Source organism: Centrocercus urophasianus, unplaced genomic scaffold, assembly GCF_019232065.1.
Source record: "Centrocercus urophasianus isolate 14NV4802_14NV808 unplaced genomic scaffold, USGS_Curo_1.0 seq_44, whole genome shotgun sequence".
Classification (NCBI taxonomy): domain Eukaryota; kingdom Metazoa; phylum Chordata; class Aves; order Galliformes; family Phasianidae; genus Centrocercus; species Centrocercus urophasianus.
The window spans coordinates 2,552,393-2,575,467 of NW_024885022.1; the positions used below are offsets into that span (position 1 = coordinate 2,552,393).

The 23,075-nt window shown below is 38.3% G+C and overlaps 1 protein-coding gene across 1 annotated transcript in view; it reads right to left on the reverse strand.

The window, feature by feature from the left end:
• Positions 1 to 23,075, reverse strand: part of POU6F2 (POU class 6 homeobox 2) — a 304,914-nt gene that overhangs the window by 248,324 nt on the left and 33,515 nt on the right. Inside the window, exon 2 of the mRNA XM_042834233.1 lies at positions 1,303 to 1,474. Within this exon, the coding sequence (XP_042690167.1) occupies positions 1,303 to 1,474 (172 nt within the window). The remainder of the gene's footprint in view (positions 1 to 1,302; positions 1,475 to 23,075) is intronic.

Below are 23,075 nucleotides of genomic sequence, written 5' to 3' on the forward strand. Positions count from 1 at the left end.
ACATGGATGTGATATTCAGTGATGGCTATTACTGCAACTGAGAAATTAAATTTTAGGCTTATTGTTATTATTTTCCCTTATTTGCAGCAAAGTTACTGAGTTAAACATTTCTGTGCTATTTCTTCTAGTAAGGGGGGAGGAATATTTTTAAAGAAAGTCACACGTATTCTTTTATTTATAAAATCTTGCAGCTCTAACTGTAGCTGGAATACTGAAATGTGAACACCACTACAGATTTTCTTACAGATTATGAAATCAAAACTTGAATCTTAGAAAATGGGCTCTCTCTGTGTCTTAAAGCAGCATTCTCATTAAACAACACGTTTCTCCCTTCAACTTCTACTTACAGGATCATGGAAAAACTAAGGAAATGCTCTGCTCCTATTAAGGCTTCTCTTATGTCACAAATGGAAATAATTAAAAGGAACTCCTCCAAGAGAGCAGTCACACTAAACCCAAAATGTCACTCTGTACCGTGGAGTACTGCTCCAGCTCAGACATCTATCAACATCTATCACTCAAGCACGCGCCTCAACAACTCTGCTCCCTTTTCTGATTAGAGATCAGAGTTGCCTGAGTTGGCTTACAGGGTGTCATCCGTTTGAATGACAGATGTCTGTGTTGGAGTGCCACTCTCACTGCTTTTGTTTTGATGAGGAAAGATTATGCTTTCATCTGGCATAATTTAGGCTGTTTAAAAATTAAACAGTTTTGCTTTTTTTTTATTTTTTTTTTTTCTGGCACACGCTTTAGAAGAAATATTTTATTTCTAATTTAAATTTTAAAGCACCAGCTCCACGTGCAGTACTCTTGGCAGCCTTTGTTTACTCAGTATAGAGTGTCTGCGATGGGACTGTCTCAGCTCTCCTCACGCTGCCTTATCTTTACCATTTAAAATGGTAGCTCCTCAGTTTAGCCCAGCCACAGAAAGGACTGATAGCACATCATGCACTCACATCAGCACTTAACATCATAAATGTTAATGAAATACTCCAAGAAAAAGGATTCCCCTTCCATTTTTAACATCAGAGACCTCGGAGGCAAATAAGAACATAAAACGAGCGCAGCTTGCATAAAATAAGTTCATTGTTGACAAAAGTTTTCAGGACGTGACACTGTCACTCGCGGTAGCCAGGCGCAATGGGAGCAGAGGGCTGACTGCCTGCATGCTCCGAGCTATTCCTTGGTACTTATGAGAGAACTGAGTGAACAAAAAAAATAAAAAAATAAAAAAGAACGGGGGGGAGATTGCTCTTCCGGACAACATGGTAGCAGTGAAATGAAATACCTAGACAGACTTACCGAAGAGCTTGCTGGGAGTGTCCTCGCTGTCATTTGATTCCACAGGCGCAAGCAGGGGCTCATTCAGCTCGTTGTCTGAAGTAGCTGCCTTGTCCTCACCTCTCAACTCTGCATTCATTTCACTCCGCAGTGACAGCAAGGGCTTACTGACTTGTCCAGCTATCATTGGATCCTAGGATGGGGGAAAAAAAGAGTGAGGGAAAAAAAAAAGTGGCAGCTTTGGTGTGCGTATAGTCTCTCTTCCACTCCCTCTCCCTCACACACACACATACACTCTCTCTCTCTCTCTCTTATCTCTGGCTGCTCCTGCTGTTATTGCTGGCTGCAGTCAAGTGAAGAGCTATTACAGATCCAATGAGTTTTCCATTACTCCCCACCCTATTAAAGCTCAACTAGCATGTGAGAGATTCAGGATGCTTTGGAGAAAAACTTCTATGAAAGCAACATAACCAACACAGCTTTAATTGTGGGATGTGCTTTTTGTGTGTGTATGTTTTTACACCTCGCTCTGTCCTTAACGTAGTAAGAAACGAAATTCCTGTATGCTCCAACGGCACCGAAGAGGAGCGCCCTGCCAGCACTCCCCGGTGATTTAAAGAGGCATCCTCCTCCGTGCAACATTAACAAATTCAAACACACACACACACACATCTCTCCGCCAGTGTTTCTACGAAAATACACAGCAACAAATAGCCATTTCAGCACGCACACTCAACAGAGACACAGATTTCTTCCAACGGTTCTCGCCTCTGGGATGCTATGCCTCAGAAGTCTGTAAGCACACAACAAACACGTATTTTTGCTTTTAAAATTAAAAACACGTCAACTTTTTTTTTTTTTTTTTTTTTAAGATAAAATGAGGGAAGATACTTACACAAACAGTTTGCAATTATTGTCGTGCTTGGGACCTTACAGCCCCGTAAAACCTTACATCTACGTATTTAAATTGTTTCCTGACGAATTGGATCTGTTTTATCTTCTGCTCACTGAGGACATTTGGGGTCAGGCATTATTTCCGAGCACACTCTATTATCCTGTTTGCAAACTAACAGGTATAATACCATGACAGCAGGGAAACCAGAGTCAAAAAACTGAAAAAAAGAAAGGAACAAGTGACCTTGTTGCGCTCCCTGGCAGCTATTTATTGCAAAGTTCATGCCTAAATGGTTCTTATGCAGAGAACAGGTGACCAGCGAGCAAGTAGGTTGGTTAGCATGTTCCCTCTGTCCCGTCATCACATTGGTCGATGTTTGCCTATGGGTTTTTTAATGTATTCATGTCTGAAAAGTGAATTTGATATGACACATGATAATCTATGAAAATGTTAATCAATACAAATAGTTTAAGCTGTCATCAAATGCACTTCTTTAGTCAATACTCATATCGCTGAAAACAATGTCACTGTCACCAGGGCTTAATTTGCACAGCACTTAAATATTGGACTCTGTGCATCAATGCACTCCTCTTCAAATACTGTAGGTAAACACATTTTCTCCCTATTTAAGGCTGAAGCACTCAGCACACATTTAGCTGAGCCGAATCTTCCCTTTTGAATACCTTGATAGGTCCACTGGAGGGCAAAATTAATACTTAATTGAATCTCACAGTCATCAAAATAATCAATACTTTTTTATTATTTATTCTTTACAGTCTGTTGACTGTTTCAAACCTCTGAGGGAATGGTGGAAAGGATTCATGGCTTTGAAACACTGTCATTTAACAAGGTAATTTTCAGTGGGGCATTAGGGGTTGTGAAACATATAATAAAACAAAAATGGTGGCTTATAATAGGAAGAAAGAAAAGAATTATATTTCTGCCATCTAACAAAACAGGATAAATAAAAAAGCAAGTGCAGGGAGAGGGAGAAAGGAGGGGGGAGAGGGAGAGAAAGACTGGCTTTTGAAGGGTTTTATCATATCAAGAGCAGAGCTGAGCTTTCATAATGCTGACATTTCTCATCCTGACAATCCTAAACAAGTGGAAAGGATGAGATCGCAGATATCATCTTTCATCACATTCCCCAGCTTAAGAACCAACATGACAGCTTCTCTCCCCTTTACACTGTTAATTACTAAATAAAATACTGCTCTCTGTCAGCATTAGATTATTGCAGATAGCAACCACAAACATTACTCCATTGTTTTGTTTGGCTTTTTTTTTTTCTTTTTTTTTTTCCCCTAAACCAATGATACCTACCTTGAACTCTTCAGAAAATAAATTGGGCTTGTGTCTACATATTGTAAATATATGAAACATAATCAATTTAATCAATGCGGTCAATCCGTGTTATTGTCAGGCTAAATTGCTGGTGATTTATTAACATTTAATTTACTGTATTTATTAGCCAGCAACAATCTGAACATTTCTTAGATGATTCTGGGGAGGAAAGAGGAGCTAACGGATTTCTTTTACAAACGCTATAAAAGCCTCTCTGACTGCTTTCCCTCACATTCATAGTAAATTATGGACAAAGTCATTTAATGAAATGGTTTTTTTTGTTTGTGTGTGTGTGTTTGTGTGTATGTGTGTGTTGTTTTCATGTGCTATACAATGCATTTTTGCAGACTTTCTAACTAAAGGTCACTGTGAACACAGAATTGTTCAAAGTCAGGGCTGATGCCCTTGGTTCCAGTCACCCAAAATGAATAGCAAGTATGGTTCCATAGCAAATGTGAATCAGGAGAAAATTTCACCCCTTTCATTGAAGTACTTTGGGGAGGGAGCTACTCCCACTCACAAACTTACACTGCTAATCGGAGGACTGACAGCAACTTAATGGAGGATGCTGCATCAGTAGGACTCTGGATTAAATTCTTAGCTACCGAATTTTGAAGTTGAATACATGAAAAAAGGGAGGAAGAGAAACACAGGAAATGTTACAGCACTGGAAGAAATTTCACCCCTTAGATATTAGTGAACTCCCAGCAATAGGGCTGGGATTTTACCTGTCATGTACATCAATGATTTGACCTCATCTGGAACACTTTGCTTATTTCTGGTTAGAAATGAGCTAGGAAACCTAATAAAGATACATCAGAAAGATGTGCAGTAAGAAGGATGAAAAGATTGAAAGGAATGGGAACATCTACCTGACAAAAGTGGGTAAGAACAAGCACGATCAAAGTATACAAAATAACAAACAGTGCTGAGAAAACGTAGATCGGGAACCATTCACCCCGTCTCATCGATAAGAAAAAAGAGGCCTCCGTCCACATGGACAAGCAGAATAACCTAAAGCCTTGGAACTCACTGCTGCGGGATATTCCTGAGACCTGCACCCCAAGCTTGACAGTCTCCTAACAGTGACTTTAAAGTGGCTTTACAGACACAGAGCGAAGGACAGCAAAAACTGGTGTGTGAACTACTGCCCCAACTCGGACTGTAGCAGAGCCTGTAGTTAACTGCCAGAGCGGCTTCATTTCAGATGGGGAATGACTGACAACTTCCTCCGTAAGCAGACAGACTGCATGTTCTCTAAATTTCTAGTTACACGAAGGCTAAATAAATCATTAAAATGACGGGCTCAGAGAAAGCGTTTCCTTCAAAAACATGCTTGGGCATTTTTTAGTCCAGGTTCTCTCAGGGCCTTTGGAAGAAGAAGCTGTTGTCACACATCTGTCAGAGCAGCCAGCTGCAGGCCCAGCACTTTCCTCTCCTCCTTGAGGAGGATGAGCCAAGGCCAAGAATTGCATGTGCTTTTTTTGCATATAATCCCATCAGAATTTGCTCTCATCCCTGCTGGGATTTCTGTTGATCAGACATTTTGGAAAGTGAAAAAGATCAGGTTTTTACATCACAGTGCAACACTGTAACTTCCATTAATCAACGTCCATGCAAAAGTTTTAGCTTTTCAGACACAAAATTAGGAGTTGAAGAATGCATATAAAGCAATAAGATGAACTTTGTGAAAAGTGTTTATCTGCTTTAAGCTGAAGGCAAAGGTACATAGAAGGGATGTATTTCAGATGGCATTACAATGATAAGAACTAAGTTCTCATCCTAGGAAAACTAAGGAATTACAATCTCCTTATTCAAAACACAGCTGTAAACACCACATATGTAGCAACACATTTTACACGGATCTCTTGCAGGTATTCATATAACTTGTCATCCATTTCTTGTCCATCTCACACTGCTATTACCAGGCTTGCTTGTTTTCCATGAGCTTCTGCTGACAGCTCTGTGCAGCACAGGGTCCTCCCTGCTGTGTCTCTCCCCAAAGGGCAGTTTGCACCTGGTAGAATTCAGCTGCTGCACCTCTGCTCTGCTCTCCCTCTCCCAGACTTCACCAAGCAGGCGGGCTTCATTTGCCAGGAAAAATCAGAAGGATTTGCAAATGCAAATTGCAACTCTGGTCACCCAGCCTATTGTAAAAGTCCAAACCTTTACTTTCCTCATCTTTGCAGCACCATACAAAGTGCAGAGAACATTTAGCAGTGTGTTAAAAGCTTTGCCTCTGCACTTCAAGGGTAAAGGTGCAGTTTCTAAGCAAAACTATTCAGTTATCAGTGAGCTTTTACAGAAAACTATATGGTTTTGTGTGAAATACGCCCTAGGCAAAGATCTAAAAATGGGACTTCAAGCTACTTCTATCATTAATGCAGGATTTGTGTGATGACGAGCTTTATAAAGACTCTACGCACTGCTTTAGCCATTGGGCTAAATTTTGTAGTCACTGCACCATAAACATTGCCAGTTTAAATTTAATTATGTTTTTTATTTTAATAAAAAAAGTGAAAGAAAGATCCTTTGTTTGGTTCTTTTTAGTTCACCCTTCGTTTGAAATTACTTCATTTCTCTGACCTAAACATATTTCAATTTTCTGGCACCTACCCCAACCCCAATAAAGTGAAATAAATCTTCTCTAGGATTCTAGTCATGCACAGAATTCTGTTAGGGACATACAGACACTGTCTATTGGAACAATCACTCCAATTACGTTTCCAGTAAATAGAAAAAAGTATATACACTATTCAGACATTCTAACGACTACGCCAAAAAATTTTCAAATTTTAGAGTGGTTTATTTTTATTTGAGACAGACTGCCATCATAGCCTAGGTAAAAGCTGTTTTAAGGCATAACTTAAAGCTTTTGAGTGAGGAATACTTTTAAAATCTCTACTAGGAAACAATTGGTTTTATTTGTTCCAAATGCTAGTGAAATGTAGGATTGCGTTTTGCCTCGGTCCTCTTAGCACCTAGTCCTTCTTCATCTGTCTTATTGCTTCTGGAGGCATTCAAATTCTTTCATCAACAAAGATTTCTAGTGGGCAACTTTCATTCTTTCATCTTTAAACATTGTTTTATGTACTGCCACTGGTGAGCCAATATTTCCATCCCAATCTATAGATAGCGTGGCTTATGCAACTTATTTTGAATCAGAATTCAGACCCCTGCCAGCCTCTGACCATTGCTACCTGCTGACTGTTATTTCTCCAGAAAAGTTAGAGAAAATGTTCTTGTCTTCCCAGCTATCTGCACCACTATCCTTAAATGGATGTTTCTATAATGAAAATAAACAAGAATGTTGATATGGGATCATTGATCTCCCTTCACTGCTTTGATTGTGCACTTGTATTTACTGCATCACATATTTGCTTATATTACCTATATTACTCATATTCAACTTACTAAGATGCTCAGTATTGCCCGCCCTTCCCCTTACAGCAAGAAGCCAATACATCCCCAGCTCTTCTCACTCAATATAAATATTATCACACGAAACAGTCTCCACTTTTCTTCGGCTAGAACTGTATTTATCTCCTCATGAAAGTCTCTGTAGTGGAAAAGATAGTTCTGTTCTGCTCCCTTTTCTCAAAGCTAGTTTGACTTTAGGAATCGTATTTCTTCAGTGATATTCATCTTCACACCTAATAGCTAGATTGCAGTTAAAAAGGAGCATTCTCTAGTTAAAAATGATCTTGTAAAAGAAGTAACCACGACACAATTACACACGTATTAACAAATCTGCACTTCATGCAACAACTTAATGTGGAAAGTTAGGGAGGCTATCGCTATCCACGGCGCTTGCTTTCACTTAAATGCTCTTTTCAGGTTAGTCAGAGATGATCTTCTTTTATTTTCTTTATTTCATTTCCTCTGAAAGCTGAAAAGGTTAGTGCTGCTTAACGCGTCTGACAGAAATTGCGTATTTACAAAACTCATGAAGGTTTTAATTGTAGGAATCTTTTTTTAAGTCATTGTTTTATTTACTTATTTATTTTATTAAGAAAAACTACATGGCAATGTCTCTTGAATGGCTATGTCCTCAAATTTGAATACTACTTCAACATGGTCAATTTAAGTAAAAAAAAAAAATTCCTCAATAGTCATAACCCTGTACTGAACCATTTATTTTCCTTAATGAAAATAATTTCCCACATTTCTTGCATCTAATAGGAGTAAGCTGAAAAATTCACAAGAAAGTCCTCACCCTGCTGGTAGGGTTGCTCTGCAGCACTCTAGTAGGAGGCTTCAGCATGGAAATATAGATACAACAAACTCACAGCAATAAAAGACTACGTCACAATTTTACTTTATTGGGTTTATTGCTGTAAACATAGCTCTACTAGCTTCACACAGCAAGTCATGATGTATGCTTTAAATATGCAAAGAGGGTAAAGGAATTTGGTTTTACCATGTACAACGTGAGAAGTAACTATTTCACCTGCAACTGCAATCAGGAAAAAAGAAAACAAACCAAAATAAAACCACTGCTGGCATGAAAGCAAAGCATAGAAATTTTACTCTAAATGTTGCTTTAGAATTAGTAAACTTAAGACCTGTGATCCAATTATTAAGCTGACACAACAAACATTTGCTCCTGCTGTGGAAAAACATTTCATCTGCAAAGTTTTCTACCATGTACAGAGTGAAGTGATACAACTGTCATCTATTAATTCTAGGTTAACAGGAGTCCTTTCAGGCCTTTGCCAGAATACAATGATCTTCCTTTTAAATGACATGCTGCTTAGTGGAAAGGAGCTTGTTCATCAATGGATGCGTTGTAGAAGTATGTATGCATCCTCAGGTCAAGAGACAGAGACACTACTATTCTGAGAGGCTACCGTGTTCACAATAAGTGATAGCACACAGCCAAGAGAAATAAGTCTTGAAATGGTGAGATAAAGCAGCCTTCTAGCTCAAGGCTCTTTTAGCTGTACCAAAGCAGACGATTTTTAAGAGATCAGAAGATCAGGCCCTGTAGATCATGACAGGACAAGGGTGGAACAATATGGAAGAAGGCACCCTCAAGAAACTTCCCCATCCTATTACTTTTCTGCCATCTGACCTCCTAAAGAAGTAGATCACATAGGAGAGCAAGTAAACTCAGAATTAAAAGAAAGCTCCAATCAGTAAGCAAGTTTCATCGTAGTGAGGAGCTGCCACCTCTATCAGCTCTGTTCTGGAGGGAGCTGAGCCAAAAATAAGGAGCCATCCATTGAGTTGTAAAATTATAAGAATACCCAGGATTTTCTAAAATTCGTATATGAGGAGGCCAACTTTCCAAAGGACTTGAAAAAAATTCTATTACAAAACAGAAGAATCAAATGCATTAAAACTTTTCTGCAAATGCCATTCTACTTTAATATAAGAAGCATATTGTAGCCATCTAGAGGATTTTTCAGATCAAAATGAAAATTTTTATTTATCTTGAAAAATATTTCATACTAGGCTGTTGTAATCTCCACAATGACCACATAAAGCACGCTTGCCAAATTATCTTCACACAAGTGTTTGTTTACTAGCCTGCCAATTTGACAGCCTGTTGCTAATATTAACACATTTTCAGTTTTGAGAGGGCCTTAAACACAAAGCTTCTTTGAGTCTCATCCTCTCTCCACCCAATCTTATGACTTATTTTAAAGATCCACTATAGCATCCCTTCTCAAAATTATCCTTCTGCTCTCCACAGGTAAGAAAAAGGGCATATAAGGCCGGTGGAACTAAGAAATGCATTAAGATACCTAATGGCATGCTGGTAGTTCCATGTTACTTCTAGTTTGTTCGTTTTGGTTTTGATATTAAGTAAGTGATTGCTTCCTGGGATTGCCACCATAAAGCATTCAAGTGATATGAATTAGGCCCAATCAGAATCTTAAAACAATATTATATACAGTTTTTCTACGATTTATGAGAGCTGCTCTGGAAGTCATACCTCTGATTTTTTTTTCATGTTGGACCACAACATTAGAGGTGGATGTTGATCATGCAGCAGAGGATGGCATCCATTGACATCCATCAACACTTGCTGAATGCTTATGGAAACCAAACACTGGATGTAAGCAGAGTGAGGCGGTGGGTGATGCGTTTCAGCAGTGGTGATTGGGGATGAGCTCTGCTGGTGCTTAGTTTTACAAGTGCGGCATGCAGGCTCTTGTTCATTGCTAGCAAAAATGTATAGCTAATGCTGGTGACTAAGTTAAAAACTAGTGTTGAGTAGATGAGAATATGCTCTATCAAATGGTGTTATTGTGCTCTTTGTATCTGTTGTAGTTTCCACGGAAATAAATTGGAGCATTACTTTCTGAGCGACCTATGTAATTTGGTAGCTTTTGTCTATGTCTGTGCACACCAGAAAGAGCTTTAGAGAAGAAAAACCCAGAATTCAGTTAAAATTATTTTCTTTTAGAACCCAGCACACCTATAGCCACACCAAAACTTAAAAGTAACTTTTGAATGTTGGTCACATATGAGAGAGAGACTTGACTAGGCAGTTAAAAAGGGACTCAGCAACTGATGGAGACTCTTGTTAGCTAAAGGAAAAATGTTTTACCTTACATTTCTGGATTTACATGGGATTTACAAGTTGCAACGCAAAAAGAACATTAAGTTGAATTTCAGGAAAAAAAAAAATCACAGCACAGTTAAAAACTGACTCGTCAGCAGTTAATTCAACCTCTTATATACAAAATAGAAAAACACAAATCAAGTTCCATCTATAGAAGTAGGTGGAACAGACCTGGCTGTGTCAAGAAAGTAACTCTGTCTTGAGCTGGATCTCGTCTCTCACCACGAATTCCATGAAAAACACACAAAGCAACATTCTGTAAAGAAAATGTGTTGAAATAACAACATACCAGTTCTAGTGCAGTAAAGCAAACTTTCCTAATTTTTTTTTTTTTTTTTTTTTTTGCTGAATATTTTTAAAGTGCTTCTAATTCCAGTTTCATCCAACTCTATGTCCGAATGCAACTTCAAACACCACTTACCATCTGTAACACAATTCACTGTCACAACCCAAAGCAGTTTAGGAATTAGGCATATATTATTTCCTTTTGGAAATAAGAGTACAATAAACAACCACAATACACACCAGGCAGATCGGATTTTGACCAGAATATCACACCTAAAATTGCTGAGATATCTCTTTTTGAATATCAAAACTGTTTTGCCAACCTGAGGCCAGTCAGGAGACCTGCCTTGAATTATCCTCCCTGGACAACACCAAAAACTTCCAAAACTCAAATCCAAACCTAGGACAGCTCCACCATTGTTTTGCATGTTATGTAATTAACAAGGTTGTCAGCTGTTAGATATGCTTTTGTCTTGCTTCATCCGTCTTGCCCTAATACAGCATACTTGAATTTTAGAGACAAAGGTGGAAAATGACTTCTCTTGTCCTGCATCCATTGGAAAGAATAGCCAGCAGGACAAGGGGAGCAATGGTCCTTCTGTACACAGCCCTGGCAAGGTCACACCTCAAATACTGAGTTCAGTTTTGAGCCCCTCACTACAAGAAGGACATTGAGTAGCTCAAGTTTGTGCAGAGGAGATTCATGTAGGTGGGAAAAGGCCTAGGAAACAAGATGAGGCACCACTGAGAGAAATAGGACTGTTTAGTCTGGGGAAGAGCAGGGCAAGAGGAAAGAGACTTCAGCACTCTCTATTTGTGACAGGAGGTTGCAGTGGAGAGGACGCCAGTCTCTTTTCTCAGGTGTCATACAACAAGATGAGAAGAAATGGCCTTAAGTTGCATCAGGAAATAATTAGGTTAGACGTTAAGGAGAATTTCTTCATGGAAAGCATGGTCAGTTAATGGAACAGGCTGCCCAGGGAGGTCTTTAAGAGACACGAGGACACGGTGTAAGGAGCATGGCTTAGTGGTGGGACTCAGTATGTTAGGCTGATGGCTGGACTTAACGATCTTGAAGGTCTTTCTCAACCAAAACGATTCTATAATTTTTACTGGTACCACAACTTCTGGAGACATACTCTCAGATTTACTGCCCTCTGTCTCCTTTCATCTTCCCTACACACAACGCCCATCCAGTAAAGAAACTGGAAGCTTTGCCAGAACAGAGCCTCACAAATTCAAACAGTCTCTTCTTTTTTTCTTTTTTCCAGATACCAGAACATGCACTGCAATAAGACTACAGTTACCAGCTCAAGAGGAAGAATGCCAAATCACTTTTCCTATAGCTCTCCTACAACGAGCTCCTTTGACAAGAAAATCTGCTACTACAACAGCTAAGCATACTTAATAATGCCACAAATATCACAGATCAGTAATTTTAGGAGTTTTATTTAGTTTTTCATATTTTGATGCCTTTTGCACTTATAAACAAGTGCGTTTTTTTAAATCATTACAGAAGATATTTCAGGATACTCTTCTTCTTGCCAGGCCTTCATCAACACCTAAGTATCAAGTAGTTCTTTTCACAGAGTTGATCTTAATATATTAATCTCTAAATGAATATATTCAGTACGCCCTTCAGTACGCCCTTAATTATCACGTAGCTTCACAGTTCTGAAAAGTCTGCACAAGGACATGGTTTTCTTTAAGTTGAAGCCCAATGTCAATGACATTAACCTGCTAGAAGATGCAAGTATACTTAATACACTCGATGTTTCATTCATTATGCTAGTGTAGGATATGTCATACACCACATGTCATACTGGTATTACATGTTAGGCATACAGGAGGATCACTTCAATTCAGAGCAGTGTAACAGCATTTTTTCTGTTTAATGCTTCACAATAGGAAAACAGCATAACATCAATCATTCTAATCCAGTTACTATAACTGGTGCTATCAGTAGACAATGACAAGCATTTCTCAGATCCACTAGTATTTCGTTACATGGACAATTTTATCCCGTATTATGTATTGTTTATTTTGTTGAGTTGGCTTTGTTTTGTTTTTTAAACAGTTGCCATGTAATTATTTGTCAAAAGCTTCCTTTTACTTTGTAAGCAAACTCCTCTTAAGCAATATTTTAGGGAAGAAAACCTGATTGTGGTTAAAGAAATAAAAATAAATGAATAAATACATAAAAGAGCATGCATCTACACCAGTACTTCCTGCTCCTTGTTCTTGCTCTTTGCAAACTAGCTAACACTCCAAGATGCTCAGTTTCACCCTTAAAGAATAACTATCACTGATCCTTAGAAAGCACAGTCACAAACACCATTGACTCCTTCTGCTTCAAGAGCAGAAAAATGTTATTATCATGTGTACATATACATGATATATGTATCTTTATGTATATACATAGAGATACGTGACAATTTTAAACACAAAACATACACATTTATACACACATAGGACTGTATGTAACCAGTGAAGTCATTTGGATTGATGCCATCTGCTTTAGCAGGCACTAACAGACAATTTCCTGCTTGAAGAATCACTGGGACCTAGGCAAGGGCCCTGCTCTTGGTGTTACTGAAATCAATAAAAAAAAAACTTCCACCACAAGTCCTAAAAGCAGCTTAGTTTCTTCAAAAGTTTTGGTCAGTGTAAGCAATCTCATAATATTACTGGTTGTAAGTTACTTTTCAACCTGCTACAAACCTACCGTATCATTTTTTAGAAGTAATAAAATACACTTTTGAACACAGTGTTTTGAAAGAGACACTTATGAGAGACATAGCATAATTGACAGTGGTTTTGTGCTTTGTTGTTTTTATTTTTTTATTTTTAATATAAAGGATCACAAAAAGAACGCACTAAAATTTTCAAATAGGAACAACAGTGGAAAATGTGTTTGGAAACCAGCATCCCTAAAATAAAAATGGAAGTTCTTAGTGGTTCTTTCTGAGAGTTCAAAAAAGTCACAAGAATATAATGATAAAATGCAGAACAGAATAGAGATTTTATCTAGATCTCACATTGTCTTTTTCCTTTCTTTTTTCTCTCCATAAATTTTCTTCGTACATCATTCAAATAGAAATAAATGTTATATGTGGTGTATACATGTTTGAAGAACTGCTTGGTTATACCTTTGCATTTTACTTCTACAAAAAAAAAAAAAAAAAAAAATCTAATTCCTATGCCCATGTATGTAATTAGTTTTGATTTTTTTTTTTTTCCCCCTTTTGCTTTTTGGAAGTTTGGGCTTTTTTTTTAAAAAAAAAAAAAAAAAAAAAAAAAAAAAACAAAAACACAAAGGCAGAGTCACTTGAGTTTCTTCCAGCAAGCTTGCACATCAGGTTACAGCTGTGAGAGCACGTTAGCATTCAAATCCCTTTCTTCCTCTCTGTTACCCATCTTTAAATGACAAACAGCCTTTCCTTGGGTGATAGCTTCCAACCAGTTGGTGAGAGTAGGAAGCCAGCACCTCAGAGGCTCAGTTTTGCTGCTAACCTTCCATGCATCTTCTGACCAGATCATTCAATCTCTATTCTGTTGAACAGATTTGCAGAAGAGCAATGCAAAGCCATTCCATTCTAACCATTAAGTGTTCCTGTGAAAATGGGTACATTAATCCACCCTACACCTACACCCACCTAACCCCAGCCATCACATAGCCTAATGATGGAAGCTTTTACATTGCCAATCTGTTGATCTTGAAAGTAAAATCAAAGAGATTTAGGCAAGAACCAAGTCAGTGTAGCTAATTTTGAGGTGGATAAAACAAATCACTTAAAAATCACACTTTTTCCCTCTTGTTTGCAGTTTCATATTCACAGCATTCTGTCATTCCCCTTTCCTTTCACCCATGTTTAATTCATCTATTTATTTTGTGCATTAACATAAATATTTCTCAGCCCTATGGCACCTAAATGCTTAATTGCAGCCTTTGATCTCTGTCTCCATGTGGCTAGTTAGTCCTCAGAATTCACATGGATATTAAAATGTTCTCTTTGGCCATGAAATCAAGTTGGTGGGCAGTTACTTCAATATGACACCTTACATGAACTTAACATCTTGTCTTCACGTTAAACACTGTAAATCAATGAAATTATACTGTAGCCACTAACACACAGTTTTTCCTGTTTGATATCCCCTTACTGCAACAGCAGCTGCAGTAGTTTAGGAGAAAGTTCTTTCTTCCATAAGAACATGATATAAGTAGGACATGTTAGAAAGGAGGATGATAACACCACTGAAGTGACTATTACAAAGTATTTACAAGAGAACATGCAGTGTCTTTATACAGAGCCATGGTAAAATGTGGCAGCAGGTCCAGCACAGCATCACATTGCTCACAGAATTCATTCATCTGTGCAGGCAACATAACAGAAGCATTAGACCCTTACCTTCTGATCAACACAACTGGTATGGAATCATTTGTGTGTGTATATCCTAGCATAACACATCTTTCTCACAGAGTATACAAAAATAGAAAAAAAACCAGGAATTGTAACTTCCACATACACAATATTAACTATCCAGGAAATAGTTTTAAGTTGAGGGAGGGAAGATTTAGGCTGGATATCAGGGGGAAGTTCTTTCCTATGAGAGTGGTGAGGTGCTGGAACAGCTGCCCAGAGAGGCTGTGGATGCTCGTCCATCCCTGGAGGTGTTCAAGGCCAGGTTGGATGGGGCCCTGGGCAGCCTGGGCTGGCATTAAATGGGGAGGTTGGTGGCCCTGCGTGTGGCAGGGAGGTGGGAGATTCATCATCTTTGAGGTCCCTTCCAACCCTGGCCATTCTGTGATTCCACTTCTAACAGATCTTCCCTCTTCTGCTTGTCTTCCCCTTTCAAATCCTAAGATCTGAATTTCTGTTGAACTCCAAATTACCTCACGTGGAAAGCCTAGAAACTCGCAAGCCTTTAAGTCTGTTCACAGTACACTTCAAGAAAAAAAAAAAAATTAAAAAGGTACTTCTAGGTTTAAAGGACAAGAAGGATTAAGTACAGAATATCACTTTCATTATATACTAAAGCCAAGTGTTGTGCAGAAAAGAAGTTAATAAAATAAGGAGAAAATCTAAATCCACAATGATTAAAAAAAATGTTGGAGTGCTTTCCAGTTTTCTAAGATAATATATTAAATGCGAAGAAGCATTGAACTCAGTTCCATGTATCAGTTAAGGAAAAGCTAGCAAAGGGCTATGCTATAACCTACTTAATCAGCAACTCACAAGGGGCTGAGTTGCATTAACATGAACTGCATGCTTAAGTAGCAATTCTCTGGACTTTACCACATCAAAATAAGCCATACATGGTAATTTAAAGCCTTTGTGAATGCAGAAATTTTACACAGCTATATACACAATCCCTTATCCATCCGTCGCTCCCCAGCCTGACTCCAGCACAGCAAACAAGAAATAATAAGAGGGATCTGACAATGAATTAGTCAGATTTTTCAGATAAACAATTTAACAACAGAGACAGTTGATCACATTACTGGGTTTGTTTTCTGAGCACTTCCAGCTGCAGGTTTCCACCAGTTTTTATTCTCTTCTTACAGACATTGGAAAAGAATGAAAAAGTGAATGAATACACAATAATGATGATAAATTCTTTAATTCTGCCTCTCTTTCTCACAAAAACAGTTAGGGGAATGCTTTCAAAAATACCTGGCTCTTGGATCCCCAGAACAGCCTAGTCTGGAAGTGACCTCAAAATATCATCAAGTCCAACCTTTCATGAGAAAAGGGAGTCTAGATGAGACTATCTAGCACCCTGTCCAGTTGCATCTTGAAAACCACATCCCTAGGGAAGTTCTTCCAGCAATTGAGACCAACATGCAAACCAAAGATGCACGAAACTGAGGAGGGACAGCATAAATGAACAACACTGACACTAGACTTTGACCCTGTTTTCAGGGCTCACATAACTGCCCCCAAACACACCTACCCTGTGCAGTCATACCATCTGTGCAATCTCTTTCTCCTGGATGACCTGGTGTCTGTACACATCTTCAAGGTTCTTCAAGGAAAAGATGACAACATACTGAAAAAGCACCACAAGAAGCCCAAACAGATCTGTTAAATTTATTATAACCGAGGAACTGGACTGCTTTGATGAAGACAAAGATGTGTTTATGCTGCAGTTAAATCATGGCTTTAAGATACGATAGTCATTTATCTATATCTGAAGGGTATAAACTGGCTCTTCAAGCATGTAACCCAGCACTAAGTATACATACTGGAATCAATGGGACCACTTACATGATCTGATTTTCTGAGACTGAAGCCCAGCAGTGGAAGTAAATTGCTTAGAAGTTATCACAGAGCTAATTAGAAGGAAAAAGATGAAAAACTGACCACAATACATGCAATGAGCATTAAGAGTGGGGAAAAACAAAACAATCTGAAAAGCAAAGGCTTAGATTATAACCTTTTCCTGAAAAAGTAAGTAGGAAGAGTTTCAGTTAGAGATATTTACATGCAAGTGGGCAGAGAAACACACAACAACTGCACAATCTTGCACTTGATACTGTCTTCTATGGGGAACCAAAGGTCTGCCACATTGAATGGCTAACTGGCTGTTGGTAAAGGAATACTTTTTGCATTGCTATCCACTTAAGCATTTTAAAACACAGCACTGCATTGACAGTGAACGCAAAAATGAGAGCATACAGGTCTGTGTGCTGATTTCTAAAAATCTTTCTTAATTTGAAAGCAAACACTGGACACCCCTTTAAACACTGCCTCAGCCTAGGATCATCACAGTGGGTTCCCTCTGGCCTTATATACCATATTAACTTCATTAATAAATTATGATTTCAGTAGCACCTATTCTAATCCTATTGTCTTCACCAGGCTTCTGCAAATGTAATTTAGTACTTCATTTGAAGGCAATGAGATTGCAAAGGCAGTCTAGAAAGTAGAGCATAGTTTATAACATAGCTGATGACCGTTTTGGTCTCCAGTTGGTGTCACAGAAACGACACCAGGAAAATCTGACTTTGCTTAGTATGCCTGCATGCACATTTACACTGATATGTTACTTTTAAGAAAGCTATAATGTGCACAAATATTATCAAGAAAGCAATCTCACTTTATAAGCATGATGACTATATGATTTCACTGTGAAATTCAATTTTTGGCTCTCTATAGTGTTCCCATTGGCAACATTTGTTTCCAAAAAACACATAGAATTAAAAAATAAAATAAAAAGCCAGATACACTCTGAAGGCCAAAGAGAAAAACTTATGCTAAACTCTAAACTTGGGGGAAAATCAGACAATTCCTACTTGCAACATATGTGGAGAAGTGTATATACTCTAAAATTGTTCCCTTGCAACTAATGTGCCTCTAGTTTCCTCACAGTTCAAGAAAGCTTATTATTAACCTGAACATCTTTATACACTGCAAACATTTTGAAAATTTAATTTAAAATTAAAAAAAAAATAAGTTGTAAGTCAGTATAGTGAGTTTACATGAAAGAAGTTCCCACTTAGTCAACAATTTATGGAGAACACACAGTAATCCATATCAAGAAGTGTAATAACATCAGACTAGATAAGTAGCCCCTCAGAATGCTGACCAGTTCAGACAGGGGAAGGGACAGCAAACCTTGAAAACATGGGAGCTCAAGAAGTTTCCTGCAGATACAGACTTCCAGTCTGTGCATGGAGATTCCAGCCTTCAGGTTTTGCTTTGTGGCAAATTTTGGAAAAAAAAAACTGAGGCAGAGGCAAAGGCAAATCTCAGTGGATGCGAGTAAAAACCAGCAAGCTTCCCAGGCATGTGCTTCCTGAGAAAAAGCTGGAGGAATTCCCACCCGTTCCCAGTAACCGTACTGCCATCCAGAGGTAGGCTGCAGCTCGGAGGGAGCCAAGCCTTCCTGTGTTGGCATGGAGCAAAGCTCTCCCTCCAGTTCACGTGGAAGAGTGCAGGTCTCAGGAAGCTGCACAAATGACTAGGAAGTTCAGTTCTGTAAGTTCTGGAGGTTTATCTGCTGCTCACACCATCACGAAATATGGATCTTTTGCAGAACAGCCTCCAAGCAGGTTTTTCTAGTTCAGTTTGTCAGGAGATTATTAACTCTGTAATCAGTCTCACGGTTCAGAAGGGCTAAATGCATGCACCGAATTCTTTGTGGGTGCAATTACTGCTGACTTACAATAGTAACAGTATTATTGGGCAATAACCTGAAGACATTTGGAGAACTTACTGAGCCTAACCAAGAGAACTCATCAGTGGAGAACTCACTCAGATGTGCGGATGCACTACAGTACAGTACTGATTTCCTCTCCAGGATCCTGTATCATGCATCTCATCTTACAAAGGAAAAGCAAAAGGTGGAGGACAAACATTATTTTTCATTCCATCAATGGGTAGAAAGAACTCAGTTAAAATGTGAGAGATTATTTAGATCATGCAAGGTGGCAGGAATACAGCAGGATAAGGGAAGTGGGCTGCCTATCAGGTGATACCTACAAAATACTTCCAGTGGTTGAATCCAGTACTAGTAAGAGAGGGGTGGCTGAGATTATTTATCTATATGAATACATAGAAGAATACATGAAGAACATTTTTACCTCCTGACCTAGACTGAGATTAAACTGTAATTGCAAAAGACATGCAGGGTTCAAATATGCAGTAAGGTATCTTATGGCTTAATATGAGATCAAAAACATGCAAAAGTTATTTAAGTATTTCTCTAGCTTTTTATTAAAGAATGCTACATGCTTTAGATGCTTGGAATTCTTAAAACTGAAATACTGATTTTAGGTTTAATTTAAAAGGTAACAGAAAGATTTGTCTGATTAAACACTGCACAAATTACAGATGCATTCCTGCTCTCTTCAGTAGAATAATTTAGATTCACCATATTCAATAGGATGAAGGCTTGACACGAGATAACTATAAGACTACCAGTAGTTTATAAGTTTAGCATAACTATACCAATTTGCTTGGATTAAATTAGCAAAGAGCACTGAATTACTTGAATCTAAACTATTAGAATTAGACACTGTAAAAGTCCCTTCCTCAGAAAGAAATCTTTTGTCTCCATACTATCCTCTGCCAATGCCACTGAACACTCTAGAGAGATGGAGAAAGAACTCACTTTGGATGAGGACAATCAATCAAAATCTTCTCTGGAACTAGAACTGCTGTTATAACAATCAATAAATGCTACTTGTTGATCTACAGCAGGAGTCTACTCAAATAAAATGCTACGTCTGTGTGGATTAGCCACGGCGTTTGTTCACGTGTTCATTTAAATATTAATTCTAAACAAACTTCAGAGGTTGTTTTTTTTTTATTAATGCATGCACATACTTATTCTAATACTGACCAAAGCTTCCCTCACTGCTCTATTGTCCTGAAACTCTTCAAGAGGAAAGTGCAGAAGTCAAATATTAATGGAAAGGAGGATTTTCCTTGCAATAGCGTCAATAAATATGTCAGTTGTGGGAAAAATAGGACAAAAATAGAAAGCTTATATCTCCAAAATAAAAGAAAAGAATGTTTGTGTCAAATCTATTGGAGAAATTGCCATGAATGGTTCATCTCTGGGAAAATATGACCCTTGTAATGCTGCTAAGATCAGCGAGATCTAGAATGTTATGTTGAGTAAGAGCTGGTTAAAAATGTCTTTGGGAAGATTTAATTTACATGTCCATTTTTCCACTATTTTAAAATTGGTAGGAGAGGGAAGTGTAAAAAATAATTAATTAGCCACCCTGAAAATCTATGTTAAAAAGTATATTAGTGTGAATATTAAAGTCCCTATAAGTTACGTTCAGTAATTCCATTGTGCAATTTTTTTTTTTTTAATTTGAATTTACTTGAATTCATCTGTTTCTTCAGTTTGTGTTTCTGTGTCCTAAAACACTGAAAAAAGTGCAACAAAATATACAATACCTTTTAAAATAGAATTAGGGAAAAAAAAACACCATTTTGTTAGCCTTTTATGCAAGGTCTGCTCAGGGATGCACGCAATAATCCAGCACCTAATTCTGCAGCATCCCTCACACAAAGCATACAGTTGTCCCTGCTCAGGATTCTGCAAGTAGAATAAATCTCACCATAAATCTCAAAGAAGTTTTTCATGAGTGGAGACTTGGGATCTTGACCCTGCTGGTGTTGGTTGTAACAGTCAGCAGGTCTCTAGGGAGTTCAACACGGGTTGCATATGCTTAACTCAAAGAAAGCATGCTAAAGGGCAGCAGTCATTACATCAACCACAAAACTTGACTCAACTCCTGGTTGACTGTTCAGTGAGAATCATGCCAGACTGCTGCCACCAGAAGACAGACAACTCAATAGCTTAAAAAGAAATAGAGCAAGAAAACCTTCCCAAAACCCCAAAACACATTCGTTACACAACAAATTGACTATGCTTTTTTTCCCCCCCCTCACTGAATTTGCATGTTCTGTGGATTATCACCTGCCTCTGCACCAGAAGGAAAGAAATACTATCAACCAAGTTTCGCGCAGAGAACTGTTACAACTGATGAGGTATTTTTCTCTTTTTCTGTAACCCCTCCTGATTTAGCTTTCACAGAAAGTCTGGTGGCTCGTTCTTCTATTGTTTGAGTTTTATATAATCTACCTGCAACTGCTTACTCCTTCAGTTATCTCCCAGAGACCGGCCTTAGAATGGAACATGGTAACAGTGGGCTTTTATTGCCAAAGTCTTTATATGCAAGAGTCAACTAATATGTCCTTCTCTGCTTCATCAAAAAGGCTTAGCTGGAAGATGTTTAGCACATCCCAAGAATGCAACACTGAGGACTATTTAAGAGAGGATGTTAAGGTGGAGGGGTTTTTTTAATGAGAATAATATAAACCGAAGTGTTCTTACTCAGGGCAGAGATGAAAACACAAATAAATCATTTCAGGTGAGCATAAATTCTGCTTGAATTGTAAATGACTCCGCTAACAGAAATTAGTTTGAGGCAGAAGCTTAAGTTCTCTTCTGTACACCTACTTTTCTCTGGGGCATTTTTCAGACTCTAGCAAACAAATTTAGACTTCAGTTGTAGAAAAGGCATGACTCTGCTCTGAAAGCTCTGCCCACAAACCTCCAATTACTCTATTTTTAGGATGCTTAGGTTAAAAAAAAAAAAAACAACCTATCAGGGCCTTGGCTTGTTTCCTTATTTTGGAATTGTTCTGAATCTGTGGCAAAAAAATAATTTGATTTTATTTAGTGTTATCAGAAAGGCCACTTCTAGGAATAGACTGAAAAACCACAGGGAGCTGGGTTTTCCGCTTCCCATTTTCCTCCCCCACAGCCTCTGGTGAACATCTCCTTATGCAGCAATGTAGGATTAAAAAAATCCTTCAGACTCAAGATTTAAATTTGTAAAATGGCAGAAAACAGAGGATGTACTCTACAGACAGAGTATTATTGGGGTGTGTCAGCTGCTTTCGCTTCTTTCTTTTAAACAATCAACTGGATCATTGAAATGCCAGATTTAAGTGGCTCTTTCATTCACAAAGTACAGACCAACAGCTGACTCACTTTGAAATTGAAAACGGTGTCAGGACCTGCGTTAGGGCAGTGTACATTTGGAGCAACTCCATCGACTGCAAATCAGTTAAATTCCTATGTATCGGTGATTAGAAGTTGGCCTATAACACACTTTAATTTCTTAACCATTTTACAACAGAGATAAATCTCCTTCGTATCAGTCAATTATTTGCTGTTGCCAGTGTCAGGGTTATGTCAGACTCGCTGATCACATCCTTCCTGATTGCTTCCCTTATCCCAGAGAGATAACTGCACACAATAAAGGCAAAACAGCAGATATCTTTCAGCTGCCCAAAAACTTTAAAGAGAAAATTACCAAAGCAATTCTGTCCCAGGCATTCACTTGCTACTCAAAGGAATGTAGCTCCTTAACCAAAGGCGTGTAAGAATTTGTTTTAAAGCACAGAAATGCGAGTCGTTTCAAAGAAATTAAGTAATTGCCTATAACGAGTATAGAAGAGAACAAAATTAATAGCAAAAAGCTTATTTTATAGAAAGGTAAATTCCAGATGATTTTTAACTAAAAGATTCAGGAGTTTTCTAATCACATTTAAGGGTTTATCTAAATGCCAGGCAATTACAATTCAGCAAAAACAGAATAAAAACTCAGCGCAATTAACATTCAAAGCATCTGCTAATTTGCCCATTTATTTGCAGCTCATGCAACTTCATAATAGAGTTTCCCAGCCTAACCTGTTTAGATATACACCTCTTGAGCCTGCAGAGTTATTAAAACAAACAATGCATTTACAGCGCATCTTTCAATCTGCTAAAGCTGAGCAAAACCACATTTGAAGCTCTGAGACTCGCACCCAGCAGTGTCCACTTTAAATAGAAAAATCTCATTGATTGCATGAAACTCAGGTCTCATTTTTGTCCATCGATTCCCCCGGTGACCTTCTGCAGCATCAAAGCCCAGAGCGAACCCAATCTGACCCCGACTTTATGTGCATTATTATATTGAGAGACAGGAGCTACTTACAGTCCATGCCATTGTCTCCGTAGATATGTAATAAAGTATTCTAGAACTGCTCCTGCAGAGAACACTTCATGCACTCGGCATTTCCTTTTCTCTGTCTCTCTCTCTCTCCCCTCCAATCTTAACATTCTTCTCTTTGCTGTACTGAATGCTTTTTTTTCCCCCTACGGTGGACAGCTCAAATG